Here is a 24,739-nt window from a genome sequence, read left to right as displayed (position 1 = left end):
GCCCTGCCTGCAGCATGTGACCCTAAATCCTGGGTCTCAGGAGACCCTGACGTGTGGAGCAGGTTTCCTGAGGGATCTGCTGTTGCCAGCAGAGGAAACCCAGGCTTGTTGCCCACTGTGTCGGCAGCAGGGGTCCTGTAGCCTTGGAGGACGGTGGGGTGGGGGTGGGGGGACATCTGACCAGCAGGTGTTGGCAATGGGGGACCAGGACTGGTGGCATCTCCCGGATGGGGCTGAGACCGCTAGCGCTGGCTTCCCACAGAAGGTGCTGGGTCCAGCCAGGTACAGATGGCGCAGTGGTGCCTCGTGGACGCCACAGGGCGCAGTGATCACGGGCCTCCTCCTCCTGGCATGGTCCCTGCCTCCTGATGGGGCCTGGCCTATTCCCTTGAGTAGGGAGCAGTTTACCCAGGACAGAAGGCTGGCAGCTGGGTGCCAGACACCCACCCTGGGGCACAGCTGCCATCACTCCCTGCCCCATGCTCAGCCTAGGCCAATGCACCACCACTTTGGCTACATGACCCCTGGCCTAGGGCCATGCTGGCCCCGGTGGGCAGTGGCCAGAGCTGCCCCTCAGACCCTGGTGAGGAAGGGCCTGGCTGGCCAGACCGAGTGGACAGAGAGGGCTCTGGGCTGCTCACACCCACTCCTGGACTGGCCGCTTATAGTAGGTGACAGGCTGAGGGCCTGCCTTGTTCTTGAACTGGAAGATGGTGTAGACCAGCACCAGGATGCAGAGGGACAGGATGCAGGGGATGACCACGGCCACTGCATTCACAGAGCCTGGCACGTCGTTGATGGTCACCATGATGTCCACATCGTCCTGGGGCAGCCGCCGCTCCTTGCGCCTCTCCACCTCCTTCTGGTTGCAGCCCATCCAGTCACGCAGGATGTTGCGTGGGTAGCCTGGCTCCACGCTTAGTTTCTGGTTGTCAAATTTCCAGTAGTCCCGGCCCTTGTAGAAGTAGGTGTAATCTGCAGAAACATGGCCCATCATCACCATCCCAGACACTTCCCTGCACCTGTTCTGCACCAGCGTGAGAGGGCCCAGGGCGCTGTGGCAGTGTGGAGGAGGGGCGCCTCTCCCACCTGGGAGGAGCCCAAGAGGAGCTCTGAAAGGTGGGTGGGCACGTGACGTGGTGGGGGCGTGTTGGAACTCTTGGAGGTAGGCATGCGGTGCCTTGCACACCCTGCAAGTGGTGTGGCTGGTCGTGGAGGACGACCTGCCCAGCTGCAGAGAGGCACCTGGGACCTGGAGCAGCCCACCCTGTCATCTCAAAGGCGCTGGGAAGCCACTGAGGGGCTGGAAGTAGCATTGGTAAGCTCATTCTGTGCTTCCCAGACAGGACTCTTCTCAGCCCTGGGTCCCAGCTCTGCCATCCTGTGCCCATAGCCTCGCCCTTCCCCCACGTGAGTCAGATCAAGTCCCCAGCTTAAGGCTTGGACGGCACTGTCTCCATAGCTCTAGGGCTGAGCCAGCTCCTGCCTGAGCCAAGGGAGGCAGGGAGCAAGATTTCTCCCGTTGACGGAGGGCACCACCTCTTCGCAGTTACCACGGACTTTTTTTGGCTTGGCACACGTGACTGTGCAACACAGATTGCAGGGTCGCTGGGACCCTGCTGGGGGAGGGGCTGGAAGGAAAAGAGGCAGCAGGGCTTGGCAACCACCACAAGGCTTCCTGCAGCAGCCTTATCGCCCCGCCAGTCCACAGACACAGAGCAACTCACACTCTCCTATTGGCCGGCTCCCCACCTTGGCTGGGATTTTCATTGGCTGAAGTTCTTGATGTCACCTGTCTCTGAGGCTCCCCAGAAAGTGAGACCATGTGTGTAAAGCATCAGGTACACAGGAGAGCCACCAAATAGCGGCTCTGGCCCTGTGGCTGCTGGCTTTCTTTCCGGTGACGTCTCCTTGGAGAGCCCTTCCTGACGACCCTCTCTCACATGGCCCTCTCCCTAGATGCTCTCTGGCAAATGCTTTCCCTTATTGCATTTGTTGCCACTTTGTTTTTTGCCTCTAGACTGGGAGCCAGGGATGCAAGGCAAGTCTTGTTCTAAGCTCCATCCCCAGCCCTCCCACACAACCTGGCTCTCAGCCATTATTGTGGAGTAAATGAATGACACCTGACATTCCATAAAAACTAAAACACCCCAACAAGATAATAATGATGATAACAGCTAAAACTTAGTAAGCAGTGGAGGTGGGATATTAAACCAGCCAGGCTGGCTCCAGGGTCTGTGCTTTTGACCAGATGAGCAGAGATGGATTCAACAAATATCCATGGATAGCCACTCTGCACCTGGCAAGTCCCAGCCCCTCTTCTTGAGAAGCTTCTAGTCTGGAGCAGGGAGAGGCTGTGAGTCAGCCTGGCCTCCAGGAGGAGCTTAGGAAATGTCTCATAATTAGAAAATGCTTCTCTCTTATCTTTAAGCCCTGTGAAAAAGCACCTTTGAACCACCACATCCATCATTTCAGATCTGTTACCTTGAGGGACTCCTCGAGTACACCTGAGGACCACTGTCTGAGAAATGCCATCTGAGGGAATGAAGTCAGTCTATGAAAACATCTCTCAGTTGCGAATGATCCCTACAGATGAGAAACTGTGACTTGGCCGCTGGTAAGAGAGGATTAATTTACTGTGTAAACATGGGTCGATATGAGGCACTTGTCTTTACCACCAGGCGGTGTTTCTCAAACCTGGATACCTTGAGAGTATGCCCGTGGGCCCCGGTGAGACCCACGTAAAATCAGACTCCCCCTCACAAAACCCAGCCGGTTTCTTACGTACATCCTTCCTTGCTGATGAAGGCCCCTTGGGGAGCCTGGGGGATGCCCTTCCACACGGTGATGGGCTTGGGATAGCCAGGGTCCGTGGCCCGCCGCTCCTCGCTGTAGCGCCAGTACCGCTCGCCTTTGAAAAAGTAGGTCTTGCCCACAGGTTCCCAGCGCAGAGCTGTGTCAATGCCTTCTCGGGGCAGACAGCTGCCCAGCTCCCCCAGGCTGTGGGGGTACCCAGGCTCCACCGTCACCTCCTTAAACACCCAGTACTTGTCACCTGTGGCCAAGAGGAACCCAGGATTAGCCTTCCTCGGTCATTCATGCTGGAGGTTGTGGATAGAGCCACTTGCCCATCATCCACTGGGACCAAAGTCATTCATGGAGCCAGTGTCAGGGGGAGATGGCCCTGGTCCTGCTTGATCCCTGTGGCGGAGGAGGCGGAGGCCTCTTGGCTCAGGCAGAGCTTAGGGGTCAAGAAGCCAGAATCCAGTCTCAGATCCTGGGCAACTCGCCCCACGCTGCCCAGGCTCCGTGCCCCACCCTCTTTTCCTTTCGTGTGACTTGCTCCTTTTTCCTTTCCTCTCACAGCTTCACACACACACTAGTACTCCCCCAACCTTCTACCAGTGACACCCAACTCTGAGGCTGCTGCTCTCCCAGTGGACCTGGGCACCAGGCCCAGCACCCTGATTGCCCACCGTCTTCTGGGCGTTTCCAGGTCGGCTTCCGGAGTTCCTCCTCTCCACCCCAGGGGCTCCCTCCCTCACCACCTGTCTGCCTCCCAGTGTCCCCAAGAAGGTGGCCTCACCCTCTCTTTCCTTCTCCTCTCAGCACTTAGCCTCTCACAAGGCCTTGTCAGCCTCCTAGCCTCACTGCTCCTCCCTGGTACAGGCCTTACAGACATCGCTCTCCTCAACTCCAGCAGCCGTCTCAGGAACGGCCTCCTGCCTCTGCCTGGATTGCCGCCTGCCCTCTGGCTCTCTGCTGCTCAGAAACAAACAGTGAACTTCCAGCATTGCCCTGATGGATTAAGACCATAGTTCGGCTGGGCAGCCAGGGCTCCTCAGGACTCTCCCCTAAACTACCTTTCCAGGCCACTTCTCACAGCTCTCTGGTGGGGCTCCATGGCTGTCTGGTGGGTCTTCTAAAGCCCTTTGAACTACTTTGCCCATGCTGTTCCTTCCCCTTGGAATGCTTTTCTCACTCCTCACTATCTGAATCTTACTCTTCTGAGGCCTGGCCCAAGTCAAGATAATCGAAGTGAAACAACCTAGCACAGGGTGGGCCTGCCATACAGCTAGTTCCCCCTCCTCCCCTGGCCTCTGCAGCCTGCGTGACCTCCCCGCCTCCAGGCTCTTACAGAACTCACAGGGTGGCCTTCCATGGAGCACTGGATGGTCTTCAGTTGTCTGCACCTCCCTCTACTTTGTGGGGGTGAGGCTTGTCACCCCACCAACTTCGGCACATACAGACCCTCAGCAATCACTCCCTGACTTAATTTCTCTGCCTGCAGGGATCTGTCCTGTCAGATGGCAGTGTTTCTGTTAGGGCTAGAAGGACCCTTGCAGCTCATCTGCCTCCCACCCTGCCTCTTCCAGTTTACAGGTGGAAAAAGGGGGTCCCGAGAAGGGCAGGAAAGCATGCCAGGTCCTTCTGCACAGGCCACGTTACCTTTGAAGAAGACAAATCTTCCATCAGCCCTTTCATAGGCTGCGTCTATGCGGGCGGGCAGGCCTTTCCAGAACTGCTCGATCTGCATGGGGTAGCCCTCCTGTACCCGGTTATTGCGCAGGCGCCAGAACCAGCGATCCTGGGGGTTAAGGCAAGGAAAGAAAGAGGCATAGCCTTTGAACCCAGTGATCTCAGCCCTGGGGCTCAGGCCCCAACAACCCAACACGTTCCCCTGGGCCCAGCCTTGCAACCCTCCCTGATGTCTGCTTCTATCTTTCAAAGCCCAATGAGGAAGATAAAATGCCCATCAACTCTCTTCACATAAGGCTCCTGATGTCTCTTGCTGCCCAAGGGGCCATAAGACAGAGCCAGCAGACAGGCCTGGTGGGCAGAGGAGGCGTTGCGGGGAGCTGGAAGGGATGATGCAGGGCCTGGGATGACCACATGAGGGCAGCAGAGAGTCACCGACGTCAGCGGGGCCCCTCCCCAGGCTGGTGGGAAGCAGGGGTTGGTCACTGAGCCTGGGCAGAGTGCCCTCCTCACGGCTGGCTCCAGCCAGCAGGGTAAGGTCTGTGGGAAGCAAGCCGTGGAAATTCCCCCAAGCCCCGGGTGTGAATTCAGTTTCCTCCTCTTACAGTTGCGTGACCTGGGGCTCAGTACTTAAAGAGCCTCACCTGCAAAGGGGGGTAATAGTGGGGGTCAGATGAGAGATTATAGGTGAAGTGCCTAGAACAGTACAGGGCACATAGTCAACGTTAAGTAAATGGCAGCTCAATAGGCCAAGAATGTGAAAAAAGCCCTCCTCCTCAAATTGGTGCCTGGTCCCACTGCAGCCCTGGTTGGTAGGCAGTCTGGGCAAGGCCTGTAACCTCCTAGGACCTCCGTTTTCTTATGTGTGAATGGGAATGATAAAACCCAGACTCGCTTAGGAACCGTTCAGTTGGAGGATCCAAGGGTGCAGAAGAATGAACATGATACATAAAAATGGTACAGGGGCTTCCCTGGTGGCACAGTGGTTAAGAATCCGCCTGCCAATGCAGGGAACACGGGTTCAAGCCCTGGTCCGGGAAGATTCCACAGGCCGCGGAGCAACTAAGCCTGTGCACCACAACTACTGAGCCTACGCTCTAGAGCCCACGAGCCACAACTACTGAGCCCGCATGCCACAACTAGTGAAGCCCACGTGCCTAGAGCCCGTGCTCTGCAACAAGAGAAGCCACCACAATGAGAAGCCCGCGCATCGCAACGAAGAGTAGCCCCCGCTCACCGCAACTAGAGAGAGCTTGCACGCAGCAACGATGACCCAACGCAGCCAAAAAAAAAAGGTACAAAAGCTAGAAAAGTTTTTTTTTTTTTTAGGTGTTTTACGAAGCACTTTCACATCCAGTTTTTTAAACCTTATTTTGACTTTCACAACTCCTCTTAAGTAGATCTGAGATACACAGAGTCTTAGGGAAGGCCAAGTGACTCTCCTTGAGCCACGCAGTGAGAGCAGGACTGGGGCTGACCCCTGTCGCCTGATTCTTGGTCAGAGCTCAAAGCTTGCTGGTGAGAATTCCACAAGGTGAGTGGGGCAGCTCTCCACAGCCAGCCAGTGTGACAGAGACACGCTGTCAGCGGAGGGCCTCTTGTGCTGGTGGCCGGGAGTGTGGTCAGCAGGCAGTTTTCAACTGTCAACCTCGCTGGGGATGGCCTAGCTCCAGAGAGCTCCCCCAAGGTCATGCCCCCCCTCACCCATTGACTGAATAAAGTTCCAGCCTTTTGGGGCCCAACACAGGACAACTCTGACGGGCCATTCTAGCTCCGGAACTCGCTGTGGGCGTGGCCGGGTCTGCAGTGGATCTAGTTGCTGCTTATCTTCTCCTGCCCCATCGTGCTTCCCTCCCCTCCTTCCCACAGATGTGGATCCCAGAGGTGCTCCCTGGTCAAAATCTTGCATCCCAAACACTGTCCCAGAGCCTGCTTCCCTGAGAACCCAACTGCAACACACTGAGCAGGCTGCCGCCCTGCAACCCATGGCTAGAGGGACAGGAACAGACCAGGGAACAAGATGTAGCCTGGCCAGCTTCCTGTCAGGCGGTCCTCTGAACCAGCCCTGGCAGGATCCGGAGACAGATGCAGCCACTGCTGTGCCAGCCCCTACTCCAAGCCAACGTCTTCACAGCCATGATTCCTTTGATCTGCACACACCCTTCATTAGAGGAATGACCCTCCCAGCCCTCAGATGGAGAAACTGAGGTCCAGACAAGGGAGGTGACTTGCTCAGAGTCACAGAGTGGAGGCCGGTCTCCAGCACTTTCCCCCCAGCGTTAACCCTCAGGAAGGGGCAGGGTCACCGCTTCCCGCCTCCCTCTTGGAAAGAAGTCCATTCACCCAGCAGCACCAGGAAGAGACCTCATGGCCTGGCCGCTGGGCTAGCTCCCCTCCAGGCCCCACAGCAGGCCTAATCCCAGAGCAGCAGCTCTCTCCCGCCCCAGGTGGGGGAAGGAGTGGGAGGGGAGCCCCGAGGTCCTACCTTAAACACAAACATCTCGCCCCGGAAGAGGGCCACTGTGTTGAAGTTTCCGTCACAGATGTTGGGTTTGGCGCCTGGTGTGGCTGGCCGGTCCCCCAGGGGCGGCCGAGGGGGCCTGGGCTGGCGCTCATGCTTCCTCTCAGACGGTGAGTGGATCCTGCGGACGGGTAGTGTGGGGAGGGGCCTTGTGGGCTCCAGGGGCTCCGCGGGGGGTCCTGGAGAGAGGGGCTGCATCTTAGAGAAGGGCCAGGCGTGCCCTGCCCCCCGCTGCCATTGCCTCATCCTCACCCGGGCAGCTCTGAGACAAGCCTGTCACACTCCAGCCTCCTGTCCCCCCTCTCCCATTGTTTACTCCCCCAGTCTTTGAGAAAATCCATGAAAAGAGCCGTTAAATGGGAACTCCCATCTTTCCACCCCCAAATCTGGTTTCTTCTCTCCTGTTACGAGAGAGGACATGTCCCTTCTTAGGCTCAGTGTCCCCTACCCTCTCTGTCTGCTCCCCCCATTCTTGATCCTGCTCCAGCATGGCCTCTGCCTCGTCACCCACTGAAACTGCTGTCAAGATCACCAATGACCTCCATGTTGCCAAATCCAACATTACTTGACCCAAACTTTGATGTCCATAAGGATCATTCAGGGACCTGGATAACATGCAGATTGTGACTCAGAGGGTCTGGGCTGGGGCCTTAGAGTCTGTGTTTGTTCACGCTCTCAGGCGATGCCAGTTACTGGTCTGAGGCCCACACTTTGCGTAGCAAGATCACACAGACACTTTCCTTGAAACACTCTTCTCTCTCTTCCAGAACCCTGCACTCTCTTGGTTTTCCTCCTACCTCGTGTACTGTTCTTTCTCAGCCTGCTTTGCTGGTGGCCTTTCCTCATCCACCCGGTTCTAAAGGTCGGCATGCCCCCGGGTCCTCTCCTCTCCCCTCCCCTCCCCTTCTCTGTCTGTCTGTCTGTCTCTGTCTCTCTCTCTGTCTTTCTCTGTCTATTTTGGTCCTAGGTCAGTGCTTCTCAACTTGGGCTGCATATTAGGATCACCTGGGGAACTTTTAAAACCCCCCTGATGTTCAGAAGTCACCCCAGACCAATTAAAACCAAATTTCTGGGGGTGAAGGCTGGGTATCAGTTTTTTTTGTTGTTTTTTTTTTGCTGTACGCGGGCCTCTCACTGCTGTGGCCTCTCCCATTGCGGAGCACAGGCTCCGGACGCGCAGGCTCAGCGGCCATGGCTCACGGGCCCAGCCGCTCCGCGGCATGTGGGATCCTCCCGGACCGGGGCATGAACCTGTGTCCCCTGCATCGGCAGGCGGACTCTCAACCACTGCGCCACCAGGGCAGCCCCAGTATTTTTTTAAATTGAAATCCCAAGGTGATTCCAATGCACTGCCAAGTTGAGAATCACTACCCGAAGGGATCTCTTCCAGGTTCATGGCTTTAAAGACCTCTGTTCAAGCCGTCCCATAGAACGTTCTGTGATGACCTACGTGTCCTATATATCTGCACTGTCCAATACAGAAGCCTCTAGCCACGTGTGGCTATTGAGCACTTGAAATGAGCGACTAGTTATTAGTGCGGCAGAAGAACTGAAGTTTTAATTTTATTTAATTCTAATTAATATAAATTTAAATAGCCACATGTGGCTAGTGGCTACCGTATTGAACACCAAAGATCCCAGATCAATATTCCAGCCCACATCTCTGAGCTACAGCGGTCAATCTATTGCTCCACAGTTACAAAAGCCAGAAACCTCACCCTTGTGTCTAATCTATCAGCAAATAGCGTCCATTTTATTTTCAAAAGACCTCCTAGTCCCCACTACCTGTCCAGTCCTCTGCTGCCTCACCTGTGGAGATCCTGCCCATCCTCCAGGCTTTGGGTGGGGCGACCTCCTCTGTGAGGTCCTCAGGGCCTCCAAGAAGAGCCCTCCTCTTGTACTCCACAGCCTGGGGGCTGTAGGGGCCGTGCCACGTGGACATGCATTTGCTGTAATAAACTGGTCTTCCCATCTCCACCGACTTGACGAGAACAAGAACTTCCCACACCAGTGTGAACAGAGAATGGGGTGGCATGGTAGCAGGCCCCTCAAATCTTATCAAGATATCAGCCTAGTTTGTCTTTTTCTTGTTTAAGAAAAAAGCTCTGGTAATAATACTTATCCTATTGTATCACCATTACTTGGGCAGATGGGTGACTCTCTTGGCTAGAGGTGGGACCCCTTGAGAGGGAACCATAGGAGGTGAGAGGGAGGTGTGTGGAGGGGGGAAGCGGGTAGAGTAGGGGGAGTGGGAGGCTCTCTGTCCACTTTTGTCCCTCCCAGTTGCAGCTCAGACCCTCCCCTAGGTTTCCCAAGTGTGCAGGGAAGGAGGGGGGTGGGGGAGGAGCCTTGCAGACAGCAGTCAGAGGCCCAGGTCCCCAGCCGCCCCCAACCCTCTGCCTCGACAGGCAGGCAGTCATGGCCCAGCCCAAGGAAGGAGCGATGGCCCCTCTCCCCCGCCACACACCGTAGATCTTCTGGATGCCCTGGAGATCATCCTGAGGCAGCTTGAAGTTGTGTGTCTCCATGTACTGGTAGAAGGGTGCCATGATGGCGCTGGGGTCGTTGGAGTGCTCCAGTCCCAGCGCGTGGCCCAGCTCATGCACAGCCACCAGGAAGAGGTCATTCCCTGTGGAGGGGGAGATGGGGAGGTGCCCAGGGCACCCACTCAGGTGTCAGTCAGTCAGTCAGTCAATCCATTACTTCAGCAAACACCTAGTATAAGCTTTGTGCCAGGCCCTGTCCCGGACACTGGGACGTACACACCCCTACCTTCCAGAACACTCCATATAGTGGTGGATAGGGACAGAGAAACAAAATAAGTGAAATTAGTGTTCCAGGTGCTTCTACAGCTGTCTATAAGGGTCGAGTGAGGATTCCGAGGAGGGAGGAGTCATTTACGCTTGAAGGAAGATGTTCAGGGAAAGCTTCATGAAGGTGAAGCTTAAGGTGAGTCTAGAAAGATAAGAAGTTGGTCAGCAGAGTTTATTCAGTGGGAAGGAGAGGGAGAGGGGCGGAGGTGGCATTGCTGGCTGAGAGAATGCTATGAACAACGTCCAGGGACAAGCAGTCTCATTCCACTTGGCTCCGGAACAAAGCAGGAGGGGAGGGCCAGAGGGAGATGAGGTCAGCCAGGCTGGCACGCAGGGCTTGTGATGCCATGCAAAGGAATTTGGATTGGCTTCTTGGCCAGTGGGAGGTTTAAGCAGGTTGGTGTCGGGGACGGGGGGGCTGGTGGTGACATGATGAAATCACTCTGGCTGCAGTTGGAGGAAGGATTAGGGGGTGATGAGACCAGAGGCAGGGGGATCAGTGGGGTTGGTCTGGAAGCCAGTATGAGGGTCCCGGTGAGAGATGAAAAGAGCCTGAGCTAAGGCAGGCAGGCTCTGTGACGGGCAGAGGGGAGTCCTGGGGGCGGCAGGCTGGCGGTCATCTTCAGAGACCCGGGGGCAGGCGGAGCCTCGGTCGTGCAGCAGCTCTCGGTCCTGAAAGGACTGAGCTGTGGCCAAGATCAACGCAGGGATTCAAATGCGAGTGAAAACGAAAGGTCCAGGTACTGAAAGTGGGACACGGGATCCCGAGGGTGAAGCTGAGGCAGCAACACAGCAGAGTGGTCGTGAGCCTGGGCCCCTGAATAGGACAGGTCTCGTTCATGTCCAGCTCTACCCCAGTGAGCTTTGTGAATTCGGTCAGAAGGTCTACCCTCTGAGCCCCAATTTCCTTATTTGTACAATGCGGAGGTCGTACGTGCTTCAGACGGTTGTGTGAGGACCAGATGCGATAAGATGTGTAAAGGGCACGATGCTGCATGGCAGCTGTTGTCACCATGCATAAGACAGGAGCTTGGTCCCTGGAACAAGCCCGCTGACCAGAAAGGAAGCACGAGGCACTTGGGGTCCCAGCAACCAGATCCTCCTAAAGCCAACTCCCCAGAACTTCTGGGTCAGGCCTGGGACAGGGCAAGGCCTGACTTCGAGGGGATTAAGCAGCCCTGGCTTTGGGGAAGAAATGCAAGGGGCAGGGAGTTGAGCAGGCTGTCGAATCAACAGTCCTGACTCATATTATGTCCAGTTATAGACTCCTGCTTGCCTTGACCTGTGGCATTTGAATGCCCCTTGAGCCCTGCCTCTGTTGCCCAGCGCTAATTCATGTCACAGTCCAGTCCTGCCACCTTGAAGTGCAGGGGAGGCTGCCAAGAGCCCAGGAGGTGGTCAGGAGTCCTAGTGCTCACTCTGGCCCCAGTGGCACTGGCCAAGCTGCCGTACCCCAGCCCGGCTGAGGGCCCCACGAGGGTCAGATGAGCCTGGGGATTGTGTCTGGCCTTCCTGGCTAAGGTCTTGGGAAGAGAGAATAGCCCTATGGGGCAGACTCAGTCACACACACATGCATGCCGGCCGCTCCGCGGACACCACCAGTACCTTCAGCGAAGGGTGGATGGGCAAGATCGGGGAAGTTTGGCCAAGAGCCTGGGGTTGGCCTTCTGCTGGGGCAGGGCAGGCTGGCATGAGGAGGCCAGGCCTCCCCCAGTTCCTTCCTCAGGTCCTGGCCCCTCTGGCAGCGGGGAAGGGTGAGCTCATCTCTGAGCTCCATCCCAAACAAAGGTGGCTGCTCGCGCCAATGGAAGGCAGCCCTGCTTCCTGGGGTCCGGTCCTGGCTCTGCTCCTGGCCCATTCTGTGACCCGGGACAAGCTGTTTGGGCCTCTGTCTCCTGACTAGGTTCTTCCTCAGGGAGCATCCGCAGGGATTTCAGCTGAGAACCAGGGAGCAGGGCTCTGAGTGCCTGGCTAGACTCTAAACCTTTGTCCTCAGCCTGTGTCTATTACTCTGTAAGCCTCTGTGCTGGGTCTCTGCAGAGAACAGGAGTAAGCCCTTGAAGGAAAGGGGTCTGTGGGTTTGTTCCAGGGACCAAAAGGCAGAGAGAGGAGAGCTGGGGAGCTGGCATCCTACTGCACAGAAACCCAAGAGACCTGTTAAGTGGGGGCTGCTCTGGGGAGATGGAAGGAGAGTGTGGAGGGGCAGGAGAACTCCAGAAAAAGCAGAGGGATGGAGAAAACCCACATGCTCTATGGGCAGGAGGCTGGTAAGGGCTTCACCACCCAAGAGGATGAAAGGCAGAGAAGCAGAGTGGTCAGAAGTGTAGTGCCTGGGGGTCTGACTGCTGTGACTCCCGGCTCTGCCATGTCCTAGCAGTGTGACATTTTAAATCTCTTCCTCTGTAAAATAAAGGGATTAATGGTACCTTCGTCATAAGAATGGGGTGAAGATTAATGAGGCAAGGTACAGAAAGCACTCACACCACCTCCAGGCACAGAACTATCACGGTTAATTAGCAAGTTCACATTAAGCTATGTATGAAGGACCAGCATCCTCAACAGGGAGAGTTCCCTTGAGCTGGGAGCTCAAGTCCTTGGGCTTCCTAGCAAGCACCCAACAGTCTACTTGGCTACTCCAGTGTATCTTGTCTCTGCTTCATTTCCTTCTCTTGGGACCTCCATCTTTGGTGAGTCCCATCTCATTGACTCCTGAAACCCTCCCAAAGGTTACAACATTTTCTTTTGCCTCTCTTCTTTTGCCAATGCTGTCCCCTCTACCTGGAATAACCTTACTCCTTCAAAGTTCAGCTGAATGCCACATCCTCCAGGGAGCCTTCCTTGATTTCCCTAACCAGCAATGACTGCTTCCTCCTATACACTTTCCCAGCAGTGTATCTGTATCATCTTTATGGCCCTGACCACTGTCCACCCTACATCATAGCCAGGAGCACACACTGTCTTCTGCTCCAGGACTATGAGCTCCTTGAGGGAAAGCTCTGTGCTGGACAAGCCAGGATGGAACAGTGCCAAATGTTCAGTATTTTTTCCAGGTGTTGTCTTTGGACCATCTGCAGCAGAACCAACTGGAGTGATTGTTAAAAATTCAGAGTCCTGGGTTTGACACAAGTAATGTCTTCTTTGGATGAGAGTCAGGACTTTGCTCTGGAAAACCAAGCATGAACTATCCAGACGCAGTTCATAACCCCAGCAATAGATTGCTAGGAGCTGGGACGCAGCCATTGCCCTAGGATGGTTTTTGGAAGGACAGCAAAGGAACCAACATTGATTGAGCACCTATACATTATCTCATTTAATTTCCATATAAACTCAGTGAGGGCGTGATGCAGCCTCCCGGGAATTTTTGTTTGTTGGCTTTCTTCTCTGTTCTTCTGCCGCTTACTGTGTGAACGTCTCAACCACTCAGAACTTTCCTTTCCTCACCACCCTGCCCAGTCTAGCTCCCAGGGTGGGGAGGAACCACCGTAGTAACTGCGGAAGGACGGTTCCCTGTGAAGGGCTGGTCCCCATGACGCTTCCCGTCTTGTCACCTTCCCCAGGGCTGGGCTCCCTCCCCAGCAGAGCTTAGTGAATTCTGCTGACTTCACTGCTTGACCCATTGGAAAGGGATGAGGACACAGGGTGCCTGGGAGCCTCCCCGAAATCAGCTTAAAGGTGTGGTGGGCCAGATCGCCCTTTGCATAGACTCCAAAGAAGTGGAGAATCAGAATCCCCTTTACATTCTAGCGGTTCTCCAGGAGAGCCTTTTCAACACACAGGTGGAGGGGATTCTGATTCAGGAGTTTGCTGTTAGGGCTTAGGCAACCTTTTTAAAATAAAGTCCCCTGCGGGAATTTTATAGTGGTTGGGTCAGGCTGACACACCTGAAGCAACTGCTCAAACTTCACATTGCTAAGAGGGGGACGGCCTGTGTCACACGTGCTTCCTAACGTGATGCAACGGGGTACCAGCACCACCTGGGAAGCATCCTCGCCAAAAAGGTCAATCCAGTCAGGCCTGTAGATCTACTCAGGCTACATGGGGAAGAGAGACATGGTAAAAGTGAACCTAAGTCAGACAGAGAAAGACAAATACCATATGATATTGCTTATATGTGGAATCTAAAAAAAAGGAACTTATCTACAAAATGAACTTATCTACAAAACAGACATAGTTATAGATGTAGAAAATGAACTTATGGTTACCATGCGGTAAGAAGGGGTGAGGGATAAATTGGAAGATTGGGATCGACATATACACACTGCTATATATAAAATAGATAACTAATTTCTTCAACAGATATAGGGAGAAGAGAGAAGCAAGGTGACTGCTGTAAATGAAAAGGGCCTTAAGAGACGAATGATGTGTGGATGCTCTTTGGATCCTGTTGCAAGCAAACAACCGTTAAAGACATTTTTGAGGTAATTTGGGAAAATGAACACTGGGTATTGGATTTTAAGAAATTATTGCTAATTTTGTCCGGTTGGTCATGATTTTGTGGTTGTGTTAAAGATAATCTGTTAGAGGTATGTAATAGAGTATTTAGAGGTGAGACCTGAGATTTTCCTTAAAATACATCACCAAAAAACAAAGGGGGTCGGGGAGGGTAGATGAAACAGCACTGACATAATGTCGATAACTGCTGAAGCAGGGTGATGGGTGCCTGGGGGCGTTCACATTATCATTCTCCCTACTTGGTAAGTTTAAAATTTTCTGTAATGGAAATTTAGAATAGAGAAGAAAGCTAATAAACAAAAAATTCCCGGGAGGCTGCGCTCACGACCTCGCTGAGTTTATGTGGAAATTAAACGAGATATCATATAGGTGCTCAATCAATCTTGGTTCCTTTCCTCTCCTTCCAAAGGCCGTCCTATGGCAATGGCTGCTTTCCGGTTCCTAGCAGTCTATTGCTGGGGTTATGAGCTGCAACTGGATAGTTCTGCTTGGTTTTCCAGAGCAAAGTCCTGACTCTTTTTTTTCTTTTTCTTTTTTTTTTTTCTAAAGTCCTGACTCTTGTCCAAAGAAGACGTTAGCTATCTTGGAATTTCTATCCGAATTCTTGGTCATTCGTCAGGATGGGGTGGAACAGATGAGAGGGTGCTGGGATGGAGCCCATCCACAGGTCCCAGCTCCTTCCCACACACACCACCAGAAGTTCTCAGGAATTTGAGACTGGTCCAAGGTCTCCACCAGCAAGGAGCAGTTGTGGGAAGTGCACACCCTGGGCTGGGAAAGGCAGGGTAGAGGAGGAATGTCCTTAATAATTCATGTATCTCTATCAGGGCTATGACTGTTATCAGCTAACAGTGCCTGGCACATAACAGTGGCTCAAAAATGTTAGTTCTCCTCTCCTCACGCTTTATCAGTTAGCACAGACAACCACTGGTTGACACTGATCCAAGAATAAGAACAAGATAAAGAATAGGTGTTCAGAAAACCAGGAAACACATCCAAGACATAAGGGAGAGGATTCCTGGGCTGAGGAAATGGAGCTAGATAGGAAAGAAGACCAAAGAACAGGGTGGGGGACAAAGAGAAATGTAGCAGTTTCATAACTTTGCCTAGGCTGAGCCGTGGCCACATCACCTCCTGAACCACCCTTTGACAGACAGGACAAGAGTCGTGATCCCTGATCCATGCAATGATATGAAATGCTTTTAAGGAGGCAGTCCCCACCTACAGACAGCAGACACAGCCTCAGAGGAAATGGGCCTTTAAAGTCTGCTCTCAGCCTGAAGCATCTCCAAGGAAAAAGAAGGCCTAGTGTTTCCCCAACTTGCCTAAGCTTAAGAATTGGAATTTCCAGGGGAAGGGCCTGGGAATCCATGTTTATAACAAGAACCTGGTTGATTCTTATGATCAGGCAAGTTAGGGAAACTCTGGGGATTAAGACAGTGTTTCTCAAGGTAATGGACGCCTGCCTCAGAAGCACTTGGGGAATTTATGAGACCATGTGCAAATTCCCAGGCCTGAACCCAGAACCAGAGAATCAGAATAGCAAGAGGTTAGGGGCCTGGAGCCTGGAATCTGAATTCTTAAAAAAGGTTTCTAGGTGATTCTGATGTGCCCTGCAGTTGGAGAGCCATGGAAACAGCATGGTAGCAAAGCGTATGGGCTCTGGAATCATCATGTCCGGGTTTGAAAACATATTTCCCCATTCACCAACTGTGGGACCTTAGTAGGTTACTTACTGTTTCTCTACACCTCAGTTTACCTATCTGTAAAATGGGGATGATAATAACATATACATATTATACAGTATGTGGAAAACACTTGACATGGGCCTTAGAATATTAACATACTAATTCTAATCTATTATAATCTAAAATAGAATTGAATTGAATCCTCTGTCCCTCTTTCCTCCAGAGTCCTACTGCATTTTCTTGGTACTTCTGCTGCATCCTTCAGTACAGTCTGCCTTGCGACAGGGTGACTTATGTATACATCTGTCTCCCCGACTCGACTCTGGACTTCCAAAGGGCAGAGACTGTGTCTTTTTTAAATGCTCAAACACGTGCATCATGTTCCATTAGAGTCGGAAGGGACTTTAGAAGTCACCTAATCCAGCCCCTCATCCGACAGATGAGGAGACTGAGGGTGAATGATGCGCCCCTCATCACATGGCCAGTGGTTGAACTACAGTCTGAGCCCTGGCACTGCTGCCTACCAGCTACGCCATCTGAGCCTCAAACTCTTCATCTTAAAAAAGGGCACAATGATGTGCAGTTGCCTACTTACTAAGCAGTTGCCTTGCAGTTGCAAGTACTGATGAAGAACTCTTGCAACCTGAGGAGTATTGTTACGAGTACCGCAGACAGGATGCTAGAGTAATTACGGGGCCTATTATTCACTTGTGAGGTTGACATAAGGGAGAGAGTCTGTCATGTTTTCCCACAGCATGGCCTTTGAAGCCCTCATCAGTCAGGCCAGAGCCTACCACTTTCAGCTTTAAGCCTTTTAACCTTTTCCTCCAGCCTCGGATCCATTACTTTACCGTCTTATTCATGGCCTAGAATTTCCTCCTAACTCAGTCCAATTAGACCATTTACTAAGTGATCTGACCCATCTCCCTGGCCGTGGCCCTGATGGATCAACTGTTGAATATTATCAGAGACCACAGTTCCCACCCTCTTAGGGTCTTAGTCCTTGGACAAGAAGCTCTAGAAACCGGGACACTCAACTGTGGTATCCTCCAAGCTCTTCCTCAGGGCTTCTTTCCCTGACAGCCGAGTAACCTCCTGTCCCCTCATGACCTTACCATCGTGGTTGGCATTTCCTAATGTCCATGGCTCGTCTGAATCAAAGTGAGTGTCTCCACCAATCCCTGGGCCAGGGAAGTAGGCATGAGCCAGGAATCCTCCTTCGCCATCAAATGGGGAGCTGTCGCCATGGAAGCCAGAAGCAAAGAAGATCATGATGTCGGCCTCCTTCCGGTCACTTTTGACTTCATGGTAGGGCACCTCTTCAAAGGTCAGCGGGGTCACCTTCTGCCACACATCGAAAGCCTGGCGAATAGCTTTCCGCGTGTCTAACTCACCCACCTTTGGGGTGTAGTTGTGAATGCTGGTGAGAGAGGGGAGGATTGATAGGGAGAAACAGACCAAGAATCAGAGACCAGCAGAGCTAAAAGGAACACCAGAGGCCACGTGGGCCTAGAATTCTGCTGAGGTACCTCAGGGGTTGATGCAGAGGTTGGGTGGGCAGGGCTCTGGGTCCCCACCCCTGCCTTTTTACTTAGTGTTTTTATATTTGATCTCTGAAAAAGCTTGTGTTGAATTTGTAGAAAAAAGATTAAGTTGTGCATGGCATTTCCTAAATTTTAAGTTTTTCTCCCAATACATAAAAATGTACATTTATAAAATTTATGAAAACACTTAAACAGGGACTTTTCTGGCGGTGCAGTGGTTAAGACTCCACGCTTCCAATGCAGGGTGCCCGGGTTTGATCCTTGGTCAGGGAACTAGATCTCACATGTCACAACTAAGCGTTCACATGCCACAACTAAGGAGTCCGCCTGCCGCAACTAAGGAGCCCTCGAGCTGCAGCTAAGACCCAGCACAACCAAATAAATAAATTAAATAAAAATAAATATTTTTTAAAAACCCACTTAAACAGTGGAGAGTTTAAGTCAAATATCCTGTAAAAAAATCTTTGGCACCAACTACTACTGTTTGTCTACATAGAAGCTGGTATAGGGTGGCATGTGATTAAATCAGTTATAGGTTTAACTATGTAAGGTTACTGTATCCATATTGCATGGTTCTCCACGATGGAGCATCACTACTTCTGGCTGCTCTGCCCCATGAACACCTGGGGCAAAGACTATTCACCCATTCTACAGGTAAGGAAACTGAAGCCCAGAGAGGTTGCGTGGTAGAAGTTAAGGTTAGAATTGGGTTAGAAGCCACTTCTAACTCTACTCTTGAGGAGACTCTAAGTCTATGCAGTTACTAACCCAGATTCTTCTTAAGTTTCCTCCTCTTGTCAGATTTCTGAAAACATCCTGTTCTGGTCTCTACAGCTTGTGAGCAGGAGAGTCCTTAGCTCAACCCAAAGGACCTTTGTCTCAGATCATACTCCTGAACCCAGGGATCCACCTGAGATGGAATCAGAGACTTGAGAGGTGCCAAACAGGGCCCAGCTGAGCCTGCCCTATGCCTGGCCCTGACCCCATCCCATCTGAATCCTGATGTCTGCGTCTGCTGTGATGGGTTCCTTCATCCCTGCCCTTGGTCACTGGGCTGACTTGAAGCCTGATCCTGCTTTGCCCAGACAGTCAAGGGATGACAACTGTTGCAATTCAGTTCCCAGCTCTTTATGCTCCTTAAGAAACGACTGGAACTCTGTGCTGGGAATCTCGGCTGAAGTCCATTAATCAGGCTAAGTGGGGAAGGGATCCAGATCAGAGGGAGTGGGGTTTGGCAAGCAGCGGTAGGGAGGATGGGTTCAGCCATGGTTCTTTATCCCAGGTGAAAGTTACCGAACATACCCCACTTCCTGTAACTAAAAACTCTAGGAATCTGAACAGAGCATAACTCATGAGCCCCTAAAGGACCAAAGAAACCTGAAGCTGGAGACGTAGCATCCTCTGGACGCTACAAGGAGAACAAAGTCATGGGGTCTCAGAGCCTGGCCCTGATCACAGACCCACCTACAGTGTGAGCCTCAGAAACTCAGGCCGGGAAACATCAGAGTGAGGGTGGAGCCAAAGCCAAGGAGGAGGAGAGGGAGTTGAGGCACCTGTAGGTGATGTGCTTCTGCCGCCACTTCTGTCCTGTCAGGGCATAGCGCTTGTTTCTCCGCCTGCGGCTCAAGTGCGGGTGATCAGGGACGCCACATCGGGGTTTCTTCATCCACCTGGGCAGAGAGAGGACACACACACACACACACCAACACTGTGGTCCCTGGACACTCTAGGAAGGCACTGCAGCTCCCCGGTCCCAGGCTGAATGGCAACATGCACACTCAACCCAGACTCTGGGCCCCTGGCTCTGATGGGGTCCCCGAAAGGAACACGATCGACTGCTCGATTCATCACTTCATTCACTTCTAACTGAATATGAAGAAGCGCTGCTGCATAAGAGACTGGGAGTCAGAAGACACGGGCTTGCTAGTTCCAGCTCCGTCACTAATCATAGGAGCCCAGGCAAGCGACTGAGTCAATGTGAGCCTCAGTTTCCTCATCGGCAATGTGAGAATTCTAGCTCTCACTGGTCTTAGCTTGTGGGGAGCCTCCAAGGAGGGAATGCACGCGGAAATGCTCTGTAAATGAAATTAGATCACATCACTCCCTGCTTTAAAACCTCCCAATGATCTCCCCAATCACCTAGAATAAAACTCAAACTCCTCACGTTGGCCCACAGCCCCTGCGTGATCCGCGATCTAACCCCCACCTACGCGTGATGACACCGGCACCCCCTGCTTCCCCACAGGCACTCTGCTCCAGCTCCAGTGGCCTCCCTGCTGTGCCTTGAACATCCTAAGATCATTCAGCTCAGGGTTTTGCATTTGCTGTGTCCTCTGCTTGCCATGCCCTTCTTCTTCACATGGTTTGTTCCCTTACTTCATGAAGGTCTCTGCTCAAATGTCACCCTTTCCAAGAGGACTTCCCTGCCACCCTCTCTAAAATAATTTCCCCCTCCCCATCCCACCTCTATCTGTTTATCCCGCTTAATTTTTCTTTATATCCTTTATCATTGCCTGAAATTACATCATATCTTAGCTTTTTGTTTATTCTTTGTCTCTCTTACCAGGTTCTAACTCCATAAGGACAGGAACCTTGTCTGTATCCCCAGTGCCAGCACAGTGCCTGACTCAGAAGGTGTTCAAGAATGATTTGTTGAATGAATGAATGAGAACTTTCCCACGGTAGAAAGGCATAGCTTGGAAGACAGTAAAGTCTCTTTCACTCCAGGTGTTCAAAAAGTGGCTGAACAGGACCTCCCTGGTGGCGCAGTGGTTAAGGGTCCGCCTGCCAACGCAGGGGACACGGGTTCGAGCCCTAGTCTGGGAAGATCCCACATGCCGCGGAGCAACTGAGCCCATGTGCCACAACTACTGAAGCCCGTGTTCCTCAACAAGAGAAACCACCACAATGAGAAGCCCGCGCACGACAATAAAGAGCAGCCTCTGCTCACCGCAACTAGAGAAAGCCCACGTGCAGCAACGAAGAAGACCCAACACAGCCAAAAATAAAAATAAATAAATAAAAAAGTGGCTGAAAAACTGTAGGACTTGGAGTGTAGCTATCGGCAGCACTTAACTACCCTGTACTGTGATTTGAAATCCATTAGTCTGTTGTCTCTAGTAAATAGTAAATTCTTTGAGGACAGGAACTGTTTTGTGTTCATCGTGTCCTTAGAAGCTAGCCTTGTGCTTGGAATTAAGTAAATCCTGATAACTGTTTGCTGTCAGGTTAGGTTGCATTAGGGAACAGTGAGCCTGGGACTTCATTGGGGATATAAAATAGGGGCCAGGATAGGAGGTTTAAAAGATCACGGCTGATTGGAAGGGCCATCCTTGCATTTCATGTCTCTGTGCTGCCCTAATGACCAGCTCACTGAACTATAGATTGAGATCGCTGGGGGAAAAACAGTCTGGCCTTATTTGCAGTTGTTGAAAGCAGTTGCCTTTGGCAATAGAGAGAAAAGGAGACAGAGACTATTTTAACCAAATATTAAGGGACTTGAGGGACTTAACCAGGTCTTTCTCATTTTGTATGCTTTACATCACCTAGAATGTCCACACTCGGAAATCAATAACAAAAGACAAAATAATAACAATAACATGCGTGAGTATAAATGTTGATCATTTTCACAGTGTTCACTTACTTTTTTTAAAAAAAAATAAATTTGATTCTCAAAACAGCTCTGTGAGGTAATCAGAAATGATTGTTCCCAATTTTACAGACGAGGGAAAAGGTACAGAGATAAATCGAGTAACTTGCAAACTATAGCAAACTGTGAGGCAGGACTGGGACTTCGTTGAATGAATGAATGAACGATTAATTAATGCAATTTGAGAAACAAAAGCTGGGGCTTTTCTTCTTTATTTTTCTTTTCTGTGCTTAGCACAAGTTTGGGTTAGAGGAACTATGTTTGTTGAATGAATGAAGGAGTGAATAATGTGCGATATTTCCCAAGGTAGGCACTCAAAAATAGTATTTTAAAGTGCTAATCTAGCTTCCTTTCACTGACAGTCCCTGGGAAGAGACCCAGGAGGCACCTCCAGGAGGCTGAACTAGACCTGGAAGGGCCCCCAGGGAGGAAACAGGCCCAGAGAGAGGCAGCGATTGCCCAAGGTCACAGAGCTGGAGCCAAAACTAAGGTCTCCAAGTTCTACCCGCAAACACCCTCCGCATCAGGTCTGGGATTAAGTGCGAGCACCTTCCTCCTTCCCAAGCCTCCAAAACAGCGTTCCCCGCCTTCCTACGAAGAGCTGGGGGCAGAGCGGCAAGTGGGAAATGCCATCTTCCTCCCTCAGATCTTTCCCTCTGCCTCCTTCTCTTACTGCCACCTGCCACTCTCTGAAGCCTGTCCAACAGACCTGCGGCTTCTGGAACAGAGCGAAACCCAAGGCCAGGTGGTGCCTCAGCAGACACAGCAGTGCCCCTGCCCCGGGATGCGCTGCCGTGAGCCCTGCACAAAGCCCTCAAAATAACCTCCGCTTTGAAAGGCGGTCAGGCTCTCTTTGACCAGCTGGCTCGTGAGGCCACAGGGCCAAGGAGTCCACTGTACTCACAGCATCATAGGAGCGGTCAAATGTATTATCTCAGAATTTCACAATCTCACAATCAGAGAATTTGAGGAATAGAAAATGTTCATACAGAATTTTAGTATCATAAAACCCCAGACTCGGACTTCCCTGGTGGCACAGTGGTTAAGAATCTGCCTGCCAATGCAGGGGACACGGATTCGAGCCCTGGTCTGGGAAGATCCCACCTGCCGTGGAGCAACTAAGCCCGTGCGCCACAACTACTGAGCCTGCGTTCTAGAGCCTGCGAGCCACAGCTACTGAGCCTGTGTTCCACAACTACCGAAGCCCGCGTGCCTAGACCCCGTGCTCCACAACAAGAGAAGCCACCACAATGAGAAGCCCACACACCACAACGAAGAGTAGCCCCCGCTCGCCACAACTAGAGAGAGCCCGCGCACAGCTACAACGAAGACCCAATGCAGCCAAAAAATAAATTAAAAAAAAAAAAAGAATCCGCCTTCCAATGCAGGGGATGCGGGTTCGATCCCTGGTCGGGGAACTAAGACCCCAAATGTCGTGAGGCAACTAAGCCCACGCAGCACAACTACTGAACCCGCACACCACAACGAAAAATCCCGTATGCCGCAACTAAGACCCGACACAGCCAAAAAACAAAACAAAACAAAAAACCCCCAGACTCACTAAATTTTAAAAGCTTAGAATAATGGAATCTAGAATTTAAAAGTCAAAAATCCAACACTTCCCCCACCCACCCCCGTGTAAATGAACAAGATGAGGCCCAGAGAGATGCTTATCTCAAGGAGTGACTCACCCAAGGGATGGATTGATCCTGGATCCACAATTGGCTAGATTTCCTGTTCTCCACCCACTGACTTCCCTGCATCCTCCCCCAGCCCCGCTCCTTCTTTCCACCTGAGCTCGGGCTCTTGCCCCTCCCCCACTGCTTGGGAAACTCACTCCAGCTCTTGGTCATGCCTTTGTGGCAGCTATGGCTTTTCTTAAACAGCTTTAATAACTTTCATGGCTATTCCTTAAAAATATATATAATATACTCAACTCTCTCCCATCTTAAACCAACAAAAATTCATCCCTCTCTAGCTCCAACCAGGGACTGAACCCCGGCCATGGCAGTGGATGCCCAGAATCCTAACCACTAGGCCGTCAGGCAACTCCCACTGATCAGCTTCTTGAAAGTTGTCCCTACCTTTGTCATCCCCACTCCTCACCTCCCCTTCTCCCCACCGCAATCTGACTTTCCTGCCACCACTCCAGGGAGGTTTCAATGGCCAACCTCTTTGTTACTAAACTCAGCAGACACCTTTCAGTCTCCTGTTTGACCACCATGGCAGCCGACCCTGCTGACCATCCTCCTTCACGGCCATGGCATCCCTGCCCTGGGCTTCCTTCACCTCTCAGGCTGCTCCTTCTCGGCTTTTTTTTTTTTTTTTTTGCGGTACACGGGCCTCTCACTGCTGTGGCCTCTCCCGTTGCGGAGCACAGGCTCTGGACGCGCAGGCTCAGCGTCCATGGCTCACGGGCCCAGCCGCTCCGCGAAATGTGGGATCTTCCCGGACCGGGGCACGAACCTGTGCCCCCTGCATCGGCAGGCGGACTCTCAACCACTGCACCACCAGGGAAGCCCTCTCGGCTTATTTTGTGAGTTCCATCCCAAGCACTCTTCTCTCCCTCCTCTTTATCCTCTCCCTGAGTATAAAAACCATCCCTGTAGCTTGGCTTACTTGTCATTACCTCCTAAGTATCTCCCTGAACCTCAGTGTTTCCTTCTGAGTTCTAGACCAGTGTAGCTAGATGATGGTGTTTTTCACTAAATGGGGAGCCTCTGGAGGGCAGGGATCAAAGGACCAAGCCCAGTGCCTGGCACACGCAGGCATTCAGCAAATACTTGATAAATGGGAATAGTGGAATAAGACTTGCCAACTCATTATTATTTTAGAGTCTCTGTATCAAGTGAGATGTGGACATCTCAGGAATGCCAGAGGGGTGACTCACAGACCCACAAGTTATTAGTGTCAGAGGAGATTTAAGACCATCTATAACCAAACCCTTTACTGTGCTGATAAGGAAACTGAGACCCAGAAGGGTTAAGAGTCTTGTCCAAGGTCACACAGCAAGTTTACGGCAGAGCACATCCCCAGCTCACATAGGAAAGGGCACCTCGGGGTACTCCCTCCCAGGATGACACTGCAGGGGTAAAAGATAGGAAGGTAGGATGGGCATGGTATACAGATGAGGCCATGACAAATGTGAACCCAAATGTAAGTCTGGAAAGTTCAAAGGCACAATGTCCTATGCAAATCTTACTCGATTGTTGTCTGATCCAACACACCGGTGACTGGGATCCCGTAAAACTGCTGCATAGTGGCGACTGCTGACTGTAAGGCCTTCCCTGAGTGCAACGCAGATGCCCGTGAGTCATAGGGCAGCAGATAGCCGTATGACTTTAACCAGTTCTGAAAGACATGTGAAAAGAAAAGGATGCATTACGCGAGAGAAGGCTCTGTTTTACCTGGGCAGAGATTTGCCCTTGAAACCAGGGATCGTTTTACCTGAGGGACTTATGGACTCAGCCTCTGATTCCTGCCTCCTTCATTCCCTCCTGCAGACACTGTCAAATTAACCTCCAGAAAACCCAGCTCTTGTTGGCTGACTCTTCTGCTATAAAACTTTCACTGGATCTCTACTGGCTGCAGAA

At 52.0% G+C, this 24,739-nt stretch overlaps 1 protein-coding gene across 1 annotated transcript; it reads right to left on the bottom strand.

Annotated features, from left to right (window-relative positions):
- Positions 1 to 637: 637 nt before the first annotated feature.
- MMP24 (matrix metallopeptidase 24) lies at positions 638 to 24,494 on the bottom strand. Its single transcript, XM_024743131.1, has 8 exons — positions 24,349 to 24,494; positions 19,051 to 19,167; positions 17,069 to 17,373; positions 9,468 to 9,629; positions 6,965 to 7,179; positions 4,450 to 4,588; positions 2,789 to 3,055; positions 638 to 975 (listed from the first exon to the last, which is right to left on the bottom strand). The coding sequence occupies exons 1-8, from the start codon at positions 24,402 to 24,404 to the stop codon at positions 638 to 640; spliced, it is 1,599 nt and encodes a 532-aa protein (XP_024598899.1). The 5' UTR covers positions 24,405 to 24,494.
- Between the last annotated feature and the right edge of the window lie 245 nt (positions 24,495 to 24,739).

Source organism: Neophocaena asiaeorientalis, unplaced genomic scaffold, assembly GCF_003031525.2.
Source record: "Neophocaena asiaeorientalis asiaeorientalis breed wild unplaced genomic scaffold, Neophocaena_asiaeorientalis_V1.1 scaffold82, whole genome shotgun sequence".
Classification (NCBI taxonomy): Eukaryota; Metazoa; Chordata; class Mammalia; order Artiodactyla; family Phocoenidae; genus Neophocaena; species Neophocaena asiaeorientalis.
The sequence above is the reverse complement of the archived record's forward strand: the minus strand, read 5'-3'. Positions and strand labels throughout refer to the sequence as shown.